General features: G+C 44.0%; 1 protein-coding gene across 1 annotated transcript; it reads left to right on the top strand.

Annotated features, from left to right (window-relative positions):
• Window positions 1-210: 210 nt before the first annotated feature.
• Window positions 211-15,482, top strand: Hsd17b7 (hydroxysteroid 17-beta dehydrogenase 7). The gene is made up of 10 exons (XM_051148348.1): window positions 211-245; window positions 1,187-1,245; window positions 1,943-2,180; window positions 3,748-3,840; window positions 5,190-5,304; window positions 8,534-8,728; window positions 11,747-11,851; window positions 12,087-12,143; window positions 13,961-14,059; window positions 15,381-15,482. The coding sequence occupies exons 1-10, from the start codon at window positions 211-213 to the stop codon at window positions 15,480-15,482; spliced, it is 1,098 nt and encodes a 365-aa protein (XP_051004305.1).
• Window positions 15,483-16,226: the final 744 nt, after the last annotated feature.

The raw sequence follows: 16,226 nt of genomic DNA, 5'->3' as shown, positions 1-16,226 counted from the left end.
ACTCCTGCGTCACGTGGCCCCGCCCCTCGGCCTATCTCACCCCACCCGGCTTTCGCGGGCAGAGAAGAAGCTGGACTGCGATTGGTCGGTCGAGTTTAGGGGGACGGATGACGTAGGGGTGGGGCCTGGGCAAGCTTTGATTGGTCGTGGTCCCGGCCGGGAGCTGCTCCGGGTGCAGGTGCAGATTAACTCTTCTGTGTGGCGTGCAAGATGCGGAAGGTGGTTTTGGTCACCGGGGCAAGCAGGTGAGGCTTCCTACGGAACCCCGGAGGCTACGTTCCGGGGTGAAGGAAAGCGCAGGTCGGTGATCCTGAACTCATTTTGGTGGGGACTCCGCCGAGACTCCCTTCCCTTCTCTGGGCCGCCCAAAAGGTGCGATCAAGCTCGCCTCACTGGATGCTGGGTAAACTGGCGCCTTGAATTAAACATGACAGGGAAAAGGAAAAGTAGAGCGGCAGTGACTGATAAGCCTGGCATGATGCTGAACCCATGATGTCAAGGGACCTGGTGTTTCCACAAAGACCCTTCCATTCTCCCTATCAGTGACCCAGTCTCTGAGAGGAGTTATTTTAGGTGCACACAGTTCACTTCAACCCTAAACACGCGCTGTGTCTTACACTCCGGGTGTTTAAATGTCAGCATCCATGAACTTTAGGACAAAAGGGAGATATCATTTCTGCAGCATGTTTCCCATACTCTTCCCCAGGAACCTACAGACCTAGCAGTCGTTTGCGCTTAAGGCTTGTCCTATTGGGGTCAACAGTTCATAGCTGTTCCAGGCTTCATCATTTGACCCTTGGCCTACTTCTCATTTGTCCAGGAAGAATGTGTGGAGTGTGGAGCCCACCAACGTTTCCCCCAGCTGCTTACACTGATATTTTTGAGGAACTAATACAGGATTTATTAAATGCCACTTAAGCCCATTTCGCTGACCTAACCACATACATATTAACTAAGCCAGTGTAGGCGGGGGGGGGGGGGGGGGGGGGGGGGGGCCGGGTCTGTCTTAGGTTTTTGTTAGTGTGCCTTCCTTCAGGTCACCTGGCTTTTGTGGTTCTAATGTGGAAGGTGCATATAGAATCATGTGTGGTTTGATATATATTGTGTGTGAAACTATACACAAATATGCTTTGATAGTTTGAAGGAAGGGCGAATAGGCCCTATGTGTTTGATATTCTGCTGGCAGGGCCACTGGAGTCTGTGGATTCCAGACTCACTTTGGGGTTCTGTTTGCTGCCAGCCTGCGTGAGAACTTAGTATTATACACCAGGATGTTATTATTGCCAGCAACTGGCCCCATCTGCTGGGCGCTTTCATATCGCTCTTTCTGACCTAGTGTGTCCAGCCTCTGTGAGCTAGGCTGCTGTCTGCTTCTGTCTTATCCCTATTTGATTGATATTCCTCCGTTGTTCTGTCTCCTCGGCTCTGAGGGCACTTTTCTTTCTGTTGGGTTTTCTGCTGTGACTTAGTAGTTGACAGGGATCTAATCTGAAAAAAAAAAGAAAGAAAAAGAAAAAAAGAAAAAGAAACCCCAAACCAAAACTTCATCCTCACCCTAACCCTAAGCCCCAACAACCCCAGCCCCAATAACAGAAATACCAAGAGATAATAGAATCCTTGCCTTTGAGGCACTTACACAGCACAAGAAAATAGGGACACGATGAACAGCAAATAAGATCCTCTTTGCAGCATTTTCTGGGGATGTATTAAATCACACCCTAACAGGCACCCCAAACCCTACTTGCTGTGTCATTGAACTGTTTCAGAGTGGGGGGGGGGAGTGAATAGGAGCCTAATCACATGGCTTAACGAGGAGATTCCTTCCGTCTTCACGTACTGTTTGGATATTTTCTCTGTGCCCGAGCTTCTCATGGGAGCTTGTGTTGACAGAGTCAAGTGTCTGAACCAGAGAGAAATGCCTTGTTAGGGCCACTTCGGTGAGGGATTCATGCCCTGTGCCTGAATTGTCCTCTCAGTGGCATTGGGCTGGCGCTTTGCAATCGGCTGCTGGCGGAAGAAGATGAGCTTCACCTGTGTCTGGTGTGTCGGAACCTGAGGAAAGCGGGAGCAGCTCGCGATGCCCTGCTGGCCTCTCACCCCTCCGCCGAGGTCAGCATCGTGCAGATGGATGTCGGCAGCCTGCAGTCAGTGGTCCAGGGTGCAAAGGAAGTCAAGCAGAGGTAACATCTCTTCTTGACAGATTGCTTTCTCATGTGGCCGTGCAGCGTGACATGCAAGCAAATGATAAAGGACGGGGACAGATGGAAAGGTGATGGGTGTAGCATAAAATGACCTGTCCTTAGGGGATCTGGACGGAATGATGGTGGAGCCCAGAGAGCTTGCAAATACCCTCTGACACCAGGTCTTGCCACCTCCTGTGTTCTGTTCTGTTAGAAATAGTGATGCTGTTTTATTCAGATAGAGACACTACGGCAATCCTTTCATCTTTGAGTACACTAATTATGCTCTTTGATTGAAGCCAGAGCTTATTTTCCACACTTAAAAAAAAAAAGGTTTATTGATTTGTTGTGTATAGTGTTCTGTCTGCATGTATACCTGCAGGCCAGAAGAGGGCACCAGATCTCATTATAGATGGTTGTGAACCACCATGTGGTTGCTGGGAATTGAACTCAGGACCTCTGTCTGGAAGGGTAGCCAGTCCTCTTAACCTCTCAGCCATCTCTCCAGCCCTAATTTCCACACTTTATTAAGCATTACTTCTTCATGCCTAGCAAATTAAGTTGCCATTGCTCATATTTATAAACTAGGTAATGGAATAGTTAATCTGAGGTCCCACTGGCTTCACTTGCACAATGAATGGTGGTTATAGCAGCAACAATGTCATTAAAATAGTCATTTTAATAATTTGAACCATATGGTTGTTATATAGCGTGAGCAAGAAATACTGGTGCATAATCCATATTGTCAGCCAAATATATATTTCGACGATCAGTTTTATTAGCTGTGGATCTGCCCTGGGTTACATAGAGGGCACAGTAAGGTGCCTAGGATTCTGGGAGACTCTGAGTGTGTGTGTTACCTTAATATTCTGGGAGCAGGCACTGCCTGCCACAATCCCACTTTCAGAGGGATGCACTTATTTCAAGGCTTACGGAGTTTCAAAACTGAGAAAGCTCACTCAAGTCTGTATCTCTCAGCTCCTCCATGACATGTATTCTGAAGTGAGCCCACTGAGAATACATAGTCCCCATAGGTCAGCTACAGTTTCAGAGGGTGAGAGTGACCTTCCATTAGTTTCTAATGCATACATAGCCCCTGGCCATGAACACTGAATGGTGTCCACTTGGGTCTTCTGTTTTGGTAACTACGTGGCCATCCAGATTCTAGCACTGCTAGGTCAAGTCAGAGCTGCTATACATTATACAAATTTAACTTGCCAGCTGTGGAGGGTGTGAACTGGTAAAAAAGGACAATGACTTTGTAAAACGAGGATGGGCCGGGTTGTTGGTCTCCAGTGCCTAGTTGGTGGACTACAGTTGGATTTTTATATAGAGATTTAACTTCTAAGCCCGTTGAAACCACCCTGAGCAAAGATACCCAGGTGTTCATTGTGGCTGGAGGAACCTTTGAGAAAGAATTATTGTAACCCTGACATTATGTAGCTTGTGTGACCATCTTAATTGGTTTGGAAAGGGTTTTTCTGTCCTTGGACATTCTGTATTCTAGAGGCGGAGTGCAGTTTGTCTCATGTTTTCTCACAGTGTCACTCTGGCGTTTTACCTGCAGGTTTCAAAGGTTAGACTACTTATATCTGAATGCTGGCATCATGCCCAACCCCCGGCTAAACATTAAAGCATTCTTCTCTGGCATCTTTTCAAGGTAATTTTTATGGTCTAGATCGGTGGTCCTCAACCTGCGGGTCACAACTCCTTTGGGAGGATGCAGATGACTCTTTCACAGGGGTCACATATCGGATAACCTGCATATCTGATATTTACATTACAATTATTAACAGTAGCAAAATTACAGTTATGAAGTAGCAATGAAATAATTTTATGGTTGGGGTCACCACAACATGAGGAGCTGTAATAAAGGGTCCCAGCATTAGGACAGGGAAGAACCACTGTTCCAGGTGAGCTGAGTTCTAAAAAGGTGTTGCTGCCTCCACAGTGTTTGCCTTTCGTGTGTATATGGAGTTTAGGGATGCTGAGAAGGATGAAGATCCATAGGAAGGAGGAATCGGTACCACAGTAAGCAGGTCAGGTTCTTATCTTTGTGGAGAATACAGCATGTTGTCATGGTTTTCATAATGCTTGAAGTCTCTGGGACAGAGTGTGCCACTGGCGGAACCATTTTAGGTCAGGCAGCATTCTTAGGAGGCTGCATTGAAGGGTGCTTAGCTGTGTGTCAGGTTCTCAGCATTTCCTCAAATGTACTGGTCAGTGTACCTGACACACACAGAGCTTCTTGTGATGCACATGGGTATAGTGGCTTTCAAAGCCATCTAACCACAAGCCAGAGTCAGAAATGTCTTGCTTGTGGCATTGATTCATAGGTTTTTGGGGTTTTTTTTTGTTTGTTTGTTTGTTTGTTTGTTTGTTTTTTAACTTTTCTTCCATGACAAGGAAACATGCACCAATCCCACCACTAAGCTGATCTCATAGCAAGGCACTCTATTAATTTGTTTGATGCTCTTAGAATTCCTAGTGAAAAAGACAACCTGCTTAACTTTTTTCTCAGTAATTAAACACACTTGATATGGGTGAAGACTTTTTCTCATTGGCATAGCTGTGATTGCCCATGAATAGTTTATCTGTGATCTGATAGCAGTGGGAACAGGAAAGCATGCTAGGTGCCTCTGTGAACTGGGGGAGAGATGCACTTAGTATCTCATTTAATACTCCCAAATGTCCAGGAAGTTGATGTTTGTCATTATGGATCAAAGAAGGTGTGTGTATTTGTGTCTGTGTGTGTATGTATATATGTGTGTTTGTGTGTCTGTCTGAAGTGTGTGTGTATAAGTGTGTGTATGTGTGTCTGTAAGTGTGTGTATGCGTGTGTGTGTAAGTGTGTGAAGTGTGTATGCATGTGTGTATGTATATACATGTATGTGTATCTGTCTGTGCGTAAGTGTGTGTATATATATGTGTGTGTGTGTGTGTAATATCTTCAGTATTTTTAGTTAAAAGACCTTTAAAAAGTCACGATGCTGTCTTCTGCCATTTCAGAAATGTGATTCACATGTTCACCACAGCGGAAGGACTGCTGACTCAGAACAACAAGGTCACTGCTGATGGGCTCCAGGAGGTGTTCGAAACCAATCTCTTTGGCCACTTCATCCTGGTAAAAAGACTTGGGTCATCCAACTCCACACTTAGCACTGCGGCCCTGCGGTCGTTAGTTTATGGTTAACAGTAACTGAGTATTTCTGTTTGATCACTGGCCTCTGAAAATGGTGCTTACACAGAGAATCAAGGAAGTAGATTATCAGACAGCAGGCACCTTTTAAAACAGCAGAAAAAGCATATGAGTTCTGTTCTAGATAGTTCTACAAACTGGCTTGGCATCACGTGGCCTGGGAGAGTAAGCATGCTGTGGCTAAACGCTCATACGTAGTAGGCTCTTTGTCATCATTGGCTTTTCCTTAAGCATCCATACTTGGATGTGCAGTTCTGGGCATGTATAGAAGGCTCAGCATGAGACTTGTGGCACTTCTAGTGTGTTCTGTGACATTGTCTCTGCCTCACTATCATGGGATAGCTTTACTGTGGAGAGTAAGTGGCCAGCCACGGAGGCATTGTGGTGCCTCCCACTGACACTGGGAGAACTTGTGGTGCTAAGTTTGCCTGCACAGAACCCGTTATCTGCTACTTCTGAGCCCTTTCCCTCAATCCCAGTTTTCTCTTAGTTGGACCTTGCTAAGGCGTAGCCTGCGCTTATTAGATAAAGTTGGAATGTGGAACACTGGAATGTTATCAGTCATCAAAGGAAGTGAGATAAATATTTTATGTCTGTGTGATGGCCTCAGATATTTTCTTAAGAAAACAAAGAAAAGTATAATATGAATAGTGTCCTCACATTTGTATAAACAAAAGAAAAGATTTAAAAAATATACATGTTCAAAATGGAACAGAACACTGGTAGCCATTGATGAACTGGGGTACCAGGTTATTAGGAATAAGTGGAAGATTCCTATTTTAGTCTCTGAATTTTAATACTGTTTTGTTTTTAGTGATAGGGACAACACGTTTTTAATGACAAAGTTCTACTACAATATAAGGTTGGACTAGGATTAAGTTCTTATGTAATCTTTTCTTAAATAACTTTGTAGAGATCTATCACCTAATGTTTCCTGGATCGCCTTCGAACCTTCTCCTATTTCTTTGCCATCTTTTTGAATTATGAAATAAATAGTAATTGAGAAGTGGTAGCTCACACCTGTATCCCAACACATCGGCTGATCGCTCGGAGCTTGAGGCCATCCGGGGCTACAATATGAACCCCTTTCTTAAGACAAACAAACAATAGGTATTAAAAAATAAAGTGGCAAGAATAGAGAACAAGCCCATTAATAATATTGGTAGTCTTGTTTTGATGAATTTGCTGTTTACAAAATTAAATTTTTAGGAAAGCCAATGAGAGCTGTGGCCATGGGAGAATTCTCACAGGTGTCCTCGCTTGTCTTTATGTAGGCAGACATGTCACCAGGGGGTTCAGATGCCACTTGCCGGATAAAATGATGCCAAAGCTCTGATTGCAATGCCTTCAGCTTCAGTTAGGTGTAGGAATCAGACCACATTTCATGAAACACAAATGTGAATGGATGGTTCAGGTGTAAATGAACAGACAGATCCATCCCTACTTTGATTAGTATATGAAAATGACCAGCCCCTGGCAGGTGTTATAAAGAGTGGAGGCTTCTTCCTGCGAACTGCAGCTTCAGTGAAGTGTTACTGTTTAGGAGTAGGTAACTGACTCGGTCTCACACACACGCGCCTGTCCTGGTCGTGTTTGGCTTATCTGTCCACTGCATCATGGAGCACGTCTGGGAGCTTTCTTGGTGGGTTTTTCCTTAGCGAGCTAATGTTTTTCAATAGTTGTATATTTTCAAAATATTCACAAAGATAGTACAGAGAGTTTGAGTACTTCTTATACTCGATTTCTTTTATTTGCATTTTATATCAGTGAGGTGCATCTGTCACAATAAATGATATAGTGCTGATGCGCTATTAAGTAAAATCTAGACTAACTTAGGTCATCAGTTTTATTCAGTCTTGTTATCAGCCCTTGGAGTCCATCCAGGGCATCACAGTGCATTCAGCACTTAGGGTCTCTTGTGGTAGTTTTACAGACCTGCCTTGTTTTTGGTGGACTGCTCTTCCACAGAGTGTCTCTCAGTTAACTCCTCTGATGGTTGTCTCTGATGGTGAAGTGTTTTTGGAAAGACTGGATATAAAGTACCTTTCTCACCACCTCATATTAAGAGTGCACATTCTGAGGCAAGGCACATTTGTCGTGTGCTTACAGTTCCCGTGCTTGGGAGATGGAGACAGGAGGACAGAGTTCATGGCCACCTGGCTTGGAATGAGGCTGACGGCAGGGTTATGACCTTCCCATGTTGACCTTGAACACTTGGCTTGACGTGGCTTGTCAGGCTCCTCCACAGTGAAGCCGCATTCCCTTCTCCACACTGTAGTGCTCGGAAGACACTGTGTGTAGTCCACACTGAGGGGGTGAACGTCACCTTTTTTTAAAAAAATTTTTTTTCTTTTTTAGGTTTTTCGAGACAGGGTTTCTCTGTGTAACAGCCCTGGCTGTCCTGGAACTCGCTTTATAGTCCAGGCAGGCCTTGAACTCACAGAGGTCTACCTGCCTCTGCCTCCCAAGTGCTGGGATTAAAGTGTGCGCCACCACATTCTGCTGGCTGAACTTCCCCTTCTTAAAGATGGATTATCTTCAGAAAATTTTTGGGATATTTCTGTCAGGAAAATTTCTCTTTTCCATTTTTTAAAAATTCAGTTCATTTTATGTTCATGAAGAATCATGGCTACATATTTTATATATCAAGGTTTCTCATTTAAAATGATAGTTCTCTCTTTAGTTTCTGTAACGTACACTACTTACTATATGTGGCATAGGATGATAATTCGATGATTATTTGCATAATTTTTTCTTGATTTTCCTTTTTCACTTTAAGATGTAAACCAAGATAAACTGTTATTAGCAATGAAGATCTGGGTTCTTGTTGCTGCTTAGATGTTAATAGCTCTAGGCCTGCTCAGCTAATAAACCAAGGAGGTAAAATGTGTACATACCAACTCATGGGTGTATACATATCTATACGTATATGTAGCCAATCTGACTTGAGGAAATACTGAGGTCTCTAACTCTAATCCATTGTTACCCATAATTCTTTTAGCTTCTTCCCTTTCCAACAATGCAAAACCTGTTTCTCCCTACCATATCTCTATCCATTTACTTGTTGGATTCCAGAATCCCTATATCGAAGTGTTTAGTTGTCAGCATACACCCTTAATAGCATTCACTTTCGTTCTTTGTCGTCTTTGCTCAGATTCGAGAACTGGAGTCGCTTCTCTGCCACAGGGACCACCCCAGTCGGATCATCTGGACGTCCTCTCGCAATGCCAAGAAGTCTAACTTCAGCCTTGATGACATCCAGCACAGCAGAGGCCACGAGCCCTACAGCTCCTCTAAATACGCCATTGACCTCCTGAACGTGGCTTTGAACAATAATTTCAACCAGAAGGCAAGGCAACCTCTCAGACATACAAAAGTTACCCGTCCGAGTTGCTGTTTCTAGTACAGGCTATGGCACTGGCTCTTGTAACAAAAGCCTTAGGGGGGATAAAGAACGCCTGTCCTCTTAGGAATATGCAGTTTACTCTCAGTTCTGAGTCCCTCAGGAGCTCTGGTGCTCTGCTAATAGAACGACCCTGGACCCTCGATAACCACAGTATAGCTCTGACTAGGCGCTTGTAGTGCTCTCCTCTCCGACCTCTTCTTCTGCTGTTTATGTCCTTTAGTGTCTTCCCCACTGCAGCTGGATGGCTCTCACCATTCCAGTTTTCAGATGAGAACACTCAAGTTTTGAGAAGTTGAGTCCTGTACTCAGAGGTCACAGGACTCTTGGACTTTTTGTACTGAGCCACACGCCTCCTAGGCTCTCTCATGCCGCTGACTAAAAGGCAACCAGTGATTATATACTCATGGGAGGTGATGATAAGGCCCCTTAGCTCTGTCTCTGTGAGGTTACAGATTGAGAGGGTATTTATAAAATAACCCCAGAAGGCACTGCTGCTTCGAATGAGGTGATTGCCCAGGTCAGACACCTTACCTGGAATTCTTGTCTTTCCCGTTGGCCGTTTCCCTTTGTCATAGCAGCCTGGAGTCAGAGAATTGGTCCAACTGTGAATTTCCTTCTAATATTTTGAGATTTTTGAAATTAGCCACAGTTGCTTCCAAGTCCTGTTGCTTCACACTCCCTTTTTAGAGGGCAGGGTCAAGCTGAATTTGTTACATGTTTCCTGAGAAGCTCTGGGATTTTATCTTTTTTGAAAACAAAAGTGGCAGAGTGACTACACTGATGTGGCTGCTTGAAATCTCAGGGTTCGTTTGCAGCCATGATTATTCTTTCTTAGTATTCCTGGGAAAGAAAATCTAGAAAGTTATAGTGGGGGATTCCACTTGAAGTCTTTATAATGACTTTGCCATATTTTTTGGCTTACTTTTTAAACAAATTATCATTATTTTAGTCTAATTTCGGTGCTGGGGATCAAACCCTGGGCTTTGCACTTGCTGCAGTGCTCCTTGAGTTACATCCTGAGTTCTGGGGGAGTGGATGAGTCTCTGTTTTCTTCCTGTCTCCCTGTCTTGAGTATCCCAGCATCTTGTGTATCCCAGGCTGGCCTCAAATGTGGTGTGTGTGTATCTCTATATATCTGTGTGCCTCTCTCTATATATACCTGGTGATGACGCACACTACCACACCTGATTTTATGGGGTTTTATGCATTCTGGGTTAGCACTCTACCAACCAAGCTACGACTCCAGCCCAGCCCAGCTGGTGTTTTGAGGCAGGGTGTCACTATGTAGCACTGACTGGCCTTAGGCTGTTGTGCTGTTCAGGTGGGCCTCAAATTCAAAACTGCCTCTTTCCAAGGGCTAGGATTACAGGAATGAGCCAACTTGTATGGGCACTTTCTACTTTTAATTTAAAAGTAAAAAAGAGTAAGAGATTAAAAGTAACCAGGATGCAATAAAATAGTTACTCTAACAATAACATAAGATGTAGTAAAATTAATTCCTGAGCTACAGGGCTTACTGTCCCTGTGTTTATCTAGGCTTTCTATATAGAGCCACATAGAAACATATGTTGGCATTTATATAGGTATATGTCCACATACACATACACACACACACACACACACACACACACACACACACACACACAGAGACTCTTACAGTGATCAGTGCATTACGAAGGAACTGGTCAGAGAACTTGAGTTGAAGGTCTTTGTTTCTCCTGTTGTCAAGAGCATCCAAGCAGCTAGTGTAACTGACCTTTGCTACTTTGTGGGTTCTTCTTTCTTCTACCCTTCTCCACCCCTTTTCTCCCACCCTTTCAATCCCCTAACACTAGATAAGAGAGAAAAAAGGAAAGAGAGCAAAGATATCCCTGAATAAAGTCAGGGGTCAGAGAGGGGTGACAATATTGTTAGACTACTTCCTGCTGATAAAGGTGTTGAGTTCTTTGGGGCAAGTTTGATCTTCACCATCAGGATGTCTGATTTCTTAGTGTCTTCTCTGTGCACAACAACTTAACAAAACACTACCAAGAACAACCAACAATAACCAACTACCAACCAAAAAAAAAACCCTGCCTCTCGGAGCCCTAGCATTCATAAACCCTCTAAAAAAGTTCCCAGAATTCCAAATGTCACACAATCGCAGAAACTATATAGCTGACAAATTCACATCGTTGCTAGAGCAGGAGGCAAATTATAGTCAGCTGCTGGGAAGCAGCCCCATATGCCCACACTGGGATTAAAACAAAAACATATTCTTATATTTCTGTGGTTTTTTTTTAAAGAAATGAAAATTCCGTAATTCTCACTATAAGCTAGAGATGTGGGTCTATGTTCCTGTAGTGCAGTGGTGCTCAACCTTCCTGACTCTGTGACCCTTCAGTACAGTTCTTCATGAGATTCCCCAAACATAAAATTATTTTCACCACTGCTTCATAACTGTAATTTTGCTACTGTTATGAATTGTAATGTTAATATTTTTTTGGAGATAGAAGTTTGCCAAAGGGGTTGTGACCCACAGGTTGAGAACCACTGCTGTAGGGGAACAGCATATGTTTTAAATCTAGCCATTTGTATTTAATTAATCATAACCTAATTGAAGGCAAGAACTAAACTCAGAAAGCCTGTTCCATACTTACTGGGATTGATAAATTAATCTTTAATTAATCCAAGAATAGAAAATCCTGGTAATCAGGCCCCACTTTTTTCCCCCGTCATTGATGGGCACTTCTTAAAATTGTAAATTTCTTGAGAATAGACTTAACTTGCAGACTTTCGCATCCTGATCCCAGTAAGTGATTTTAGACTTAAATGGCCCTCCAAGTGCCAAGGACAGCTGAGAGTGCAAACTTGCCATTCTCTGGTTTTCTGGGTCATATGTGTGTGTCTTTTATTAACTAGCACCCATGAGTGATCTACGTCAAATTAAAATCTTAGTGTGACTCTCCTGTGTGTTCCCAGGGTCTGTATTCGAGTGTGACGTGCCCAGGTACAGTACTGACCAATTTGACATATGGAATTCTGCCTTCCTATGTCTGGACACTTCTCCTACCAGTGATATGGCTTGTAAGTGGCAAACACCATTTTTTTTCTTTTTTTATGGAGTTATGAAATATTAAGAATTTAACTCTAAGTGGTAGACACCCATTTGACTTGAAGTTTTTGATGTGCTGTACTGTAATTATAAATGTAAAATTTCTTTCTTAAATTTAAGTGAAAATTTTTGTTGTTGTTGTTACTACTCTAAATGGCCACATAATACCTGCTATTTTGCTTTTTGTGTTTTTTCTTTTTTTGTCAGCTTCGCTTTGTTGCAAATGCATTCACTTTGACACCGTACAATGGAACAGAAGCACTGGTACGTTATAGAGTTTTATCGTGTGTGTAGTGGCTTTGTGAGGAAAGGTATAAGCTCACTGATGGCGGTGAGCGGTGTCAGGGAGAAAGGCTGAAGGCAGCTGTCATCAACCTGTGGGTTATGACCCCCTTAGGGTCATCTAAGACCATCGGAAAGCACAGATGCTTACATTACAATTCTTAAAGTAGCAAAAGTGCAGTTATGAAGTAGTGATGAATTATTTTGTGGTTATGGGTCATACAGTGTGAGAAAATATATTAAAGGGTCACGCAGCATTAGGAAGGTTGGGAACCGCAGCTGTAATGGAGCAAGCTCCGTTTGGTATTAAAGTAGGTACCATGTAATAACCAAGATGTTCGAAGCGTGACATTTAGGAGAACACGGTTCTGTAGAAGCAAGATGCACCAGGAGCCATAGGAGAGGTGGTAGCACACGGCAGCATCAGTCAACGCAAGAGGATGACCAGTGAATGGTTTCCCATGGGTAGGGACAAGAGTAGGGGGAACAAGTGCTCTTGTCTTATGTAAAGGCTTTCCTCCTAGCCTGTGACAGGTGGCTTGGGGTGAAGAACGCCTGTTCTTAGATGACCCAGTTTGATTCTCAGCACTGACATGGCAACTCATGACTATCCAAAACTCCTGTTTCCGGAAATCCAGCACCCTCTTCTGACCTCCACAGGCACCTGTACTCACGTGGTACACAGACATTCATGCAAGCAGAATGTGAAGGCTTGCTTTTCTAAATGTGAAAACTCTGAGTGAAAATTAAAATAAAATTATCATGGTCCCAAATTCCACTATAAATAAAGCACAAAGAATACTTGAATGGTTCCAATCATTTGAAAAGATGTTTTTGCCTCACTGACCTATGAGAAGTGCAAATTAAGTTTATGATTCAGAGATCAGTTCAGATTAGCAAAGATTTGGAAGTTTGACGTAGGGCTGTGATGGCTGGTGGTAAGGAAAAATGAGAACACTCCTGTATTACTCAAGCTCTGAGGAGGAGTTACAGGCCAGATGAGTCAAATATTAAAGGCACATACCCTCCATCCAGAAGTTTCATTTTTGGCTTTAGTAGATACACTCAAGCTTTTACAAAATGGTGTTGTCATCATCTGTCATGGCTTAGTTTGTAATCATAGACTTCAGCCTACCACATGTGTTTTTTCCATTAAAAGCTGAACATACCAATCACAGCTCATGCCCAAGATGGGATTCTGTACTTCCCAAAGCAAATGAAACAGCTCAGTATGCGTAGATTTGACAACTTGAAGATATGACGCCCAAGTGAAACCTTCTGTGTGCTATGCTTCTGATTAACAGAGAAGGGTATATGTTTCTCAAGGAAGAGATGTTTCTTGGCATGACCACACACGATGGGAGACTGGGCTATTCCCAGAGATAACAGCTTAGTGGCTGCAAAATTGGAAAGGAAGGAAGACTTCCTTTTTATACCGTGCACATCTTCTGGACATGTGCATCTTCTCACTGGTAAAATAGTATCCCAGTGATCTGTGGGTTGCTGTGCTGTGTGCTAGGAATGACACTAGTAAGCCAGAGGACGAGCCGTGGATTTATATGGGGATTAAGGGAGAAGTGAGGGGTTTTTGTTGTTCTATTTCGTTTTTTGCTTAGGTTAGCTCTCAGGCTGCTTTACTTTCTCTCTTCAAAATATGATAGCAGCTTCTGAGGACATTTAGATCAGCTAGTGGTTTTTGAGCAGAATCTTGCAATTTCACGGGGAGCTCTGAGCACTGATGGCAGCTCACACTTGCTTGGGGCAGGGGCAGCATCACTGACATGGCTCTTCCTTTTCAGGTGTGGCTTTTCCACCAAAAACCGGAGTCTCTCAATCCTCTGACCAAATACCTGAGCAACACCACAGGCTTCGGGACTAATTATGTCAAGGGCCAAAAGGTAAATTTGTTATGTGGGAGATACTGCCTGTGATGCCGACAAACCTGCCTCCTGAGTCTTCACTCTGGCATCATCTGGGTGTGTTCATTGCTCTCTGCTTTGTCCTGTCTCAGATCGTAGCTTTATGCATCTTCTTTCTCCTAAGCTGCTCTCACCTGTGTTCTTGTTTAAGTTTGCTCATTGTTCAGATCTCAAGGACCTTCTCCGTCTCTTCAGACCAGGGCCTGTGCCCTTGTGTAGCACTCACCCTCAAGTGCCCCTGCCAGAACAGAAGCTTTGAGATGGGATTGTACCTGTTTCCCTAGTGTGCTGCCTCACATGGAGACTTCTAATAAATACACCATGAGTCGTAGGGAATACAGACCCTCCTTCTATGTGCAGTTAAGTTGTCTCTGAACGTGCATTCTGTTTGAGATAATTATCAGCTTCGTCAGACATTTTTTGGAGAGGCAAGGGATAGAATAGAGAAAGCCAAATTGGTATTGTGCCTTTTGGAGTCTAATTTAGAAAGAAATCACATAGAATTGCCTGGGGTGGCAGTCGGGTGAGAGCATATCCTTGGGACCAAGAGAACATGTTGTAGCTTTGTCATGAGCAAGGTTTCTTGGAGCTTCCTGTTCTCTGCTCGGGTCACTGAGGATGCATTGGTACAAAGTAGAACTATGTCGAGGCAAGTAAGTGATTGGAACAGGAGAGATCGTAACATTTCCAATATCAACATGAATAACTAACAGGATCTACTGAGGATACATGTTATTTCCAGCATGTCGAAGAGCTTCCTCAATCCCTAGCCTTTCAGCTTCGAGAAGACCCTGTTTTTGAAGTTTAGGCATCCATGTTGACTTGGAGACAAGGGATCCAGTTTGTTGGAGCTGAAGGATGGTTTTTGTGATAGCTAAAGTAAGATCTTTTTGCAGGAGGGACAAGAATGCAAAGTAACAGCGACGGAAGTCAGAGGCTCTGCTTCCTTTACATAGAAGCACTTTGGAAGGGGTTGAGCATCTATGGGAATTCAGACCCTGGATTTCCTTTCCTCCCCTGTCCTTTAGCAGGTAGTTGGGTACATGTAGGAGCCAGAGCAAGAAACAAAACTCACAGTCGCTTGTCTGTCTTTCTGCGTAAAGCAAGCAGCAGGAGGTTTGGTGGGTGCGGAGTTTGCAGGAGCATTTACGTCCTCATGTTCTCAAATGTTCCCCACCAGTCTCTGAGTGGCCCCGTCTACCTTTCAGCTCTCGTACATGTGTGGGTGCCCTGCCTTTACTCACATGCCTCTTGTCTTATTTTTCTATTACAGTCCTCTCTCTTTGTGTTTGTTTTCTAGATGGACCTAGATGAGGACACCGCTGAAAATTTTTACCGAATCTTGCTGGAACTGGAAAAGCGTGTTGGGATAGCCATCCAGAAATCAGATCGTTCAAGCTGATGGTGATGTTCTCCAGAGCATCCCGTACCTATTGTACATTCTGGGGCACGTGGCTTTCTGTCGTGCTGGATGATAAACATTTGTAGTAAACCATGAGCCATAATGGTCTCTCCTCCTACCTTTCAGAATTCTCTCCAAGGCTCTGTATGTGTACGTGTGTGCAAGCATGTACATACTTATGAGAAAGGAGTGGCAAAGTGGAGGACCCAACTAAGACACCTTTCAGAATATTGTCCTCTCAGAAGGGCTAGAGGCTCCCACCTGGAGCCTAGTGAGAGAACACGGGTGCAGCCTAAACCTTCTTTTAGTCCAGCAAGCAGGGACCGTGCCCCTGAGTAGCAGGGACCATGCCCCTGAGTAGCAGGGCTAGCTTCCTTGTCTCTTCTCTGTGATGCTTTTCTTACTCTTCTCCATCTGCTGCTTTGGATTATCTTAGATGGATGTCCATCCCAGCGGTCCCCACGTGACAGCCCATCCCAGCGGGCCTCACATGACTGTCCATCCCAGCAGTCCCCACGTGACAGCCCATCCCAGTGGGCCTCACATGACTGTCCATCTCAGCAGTTCCCATGTGACTGTCCATTCCAGCGGTCCCCATGTGACAGCCCATCCCAGCGGTCCCCACATGACTGCCCATCCCAGCGGTCCCCACATGACTGTCCATGCAGTCAGCCTTAGGAGCACGTATGAATGTGTTTGGGACATGAGCATCATTTCTTCTCTTTAAAAGTGTTCTGCTTTACT

The sequence above is a fragment of the Acomys russatus genome, chromosome 6 (assembly GCF_903995435.1).
Source record: "Acomys russatus chromosome 6, mAcoRus1.1, whole genome shotgun sequence".
In the NCBI taxonomy this organism is placed as follows: Eukaryota; Metazoa; Chordata; class Mammalia; order Rodentia; family Muridae; genus Acomys; species Acomys russatus.
Note: the sequence above shows the minus strand (reverse complement) of the source record. Positions and strands in the feature narration are given on the sequence as shown.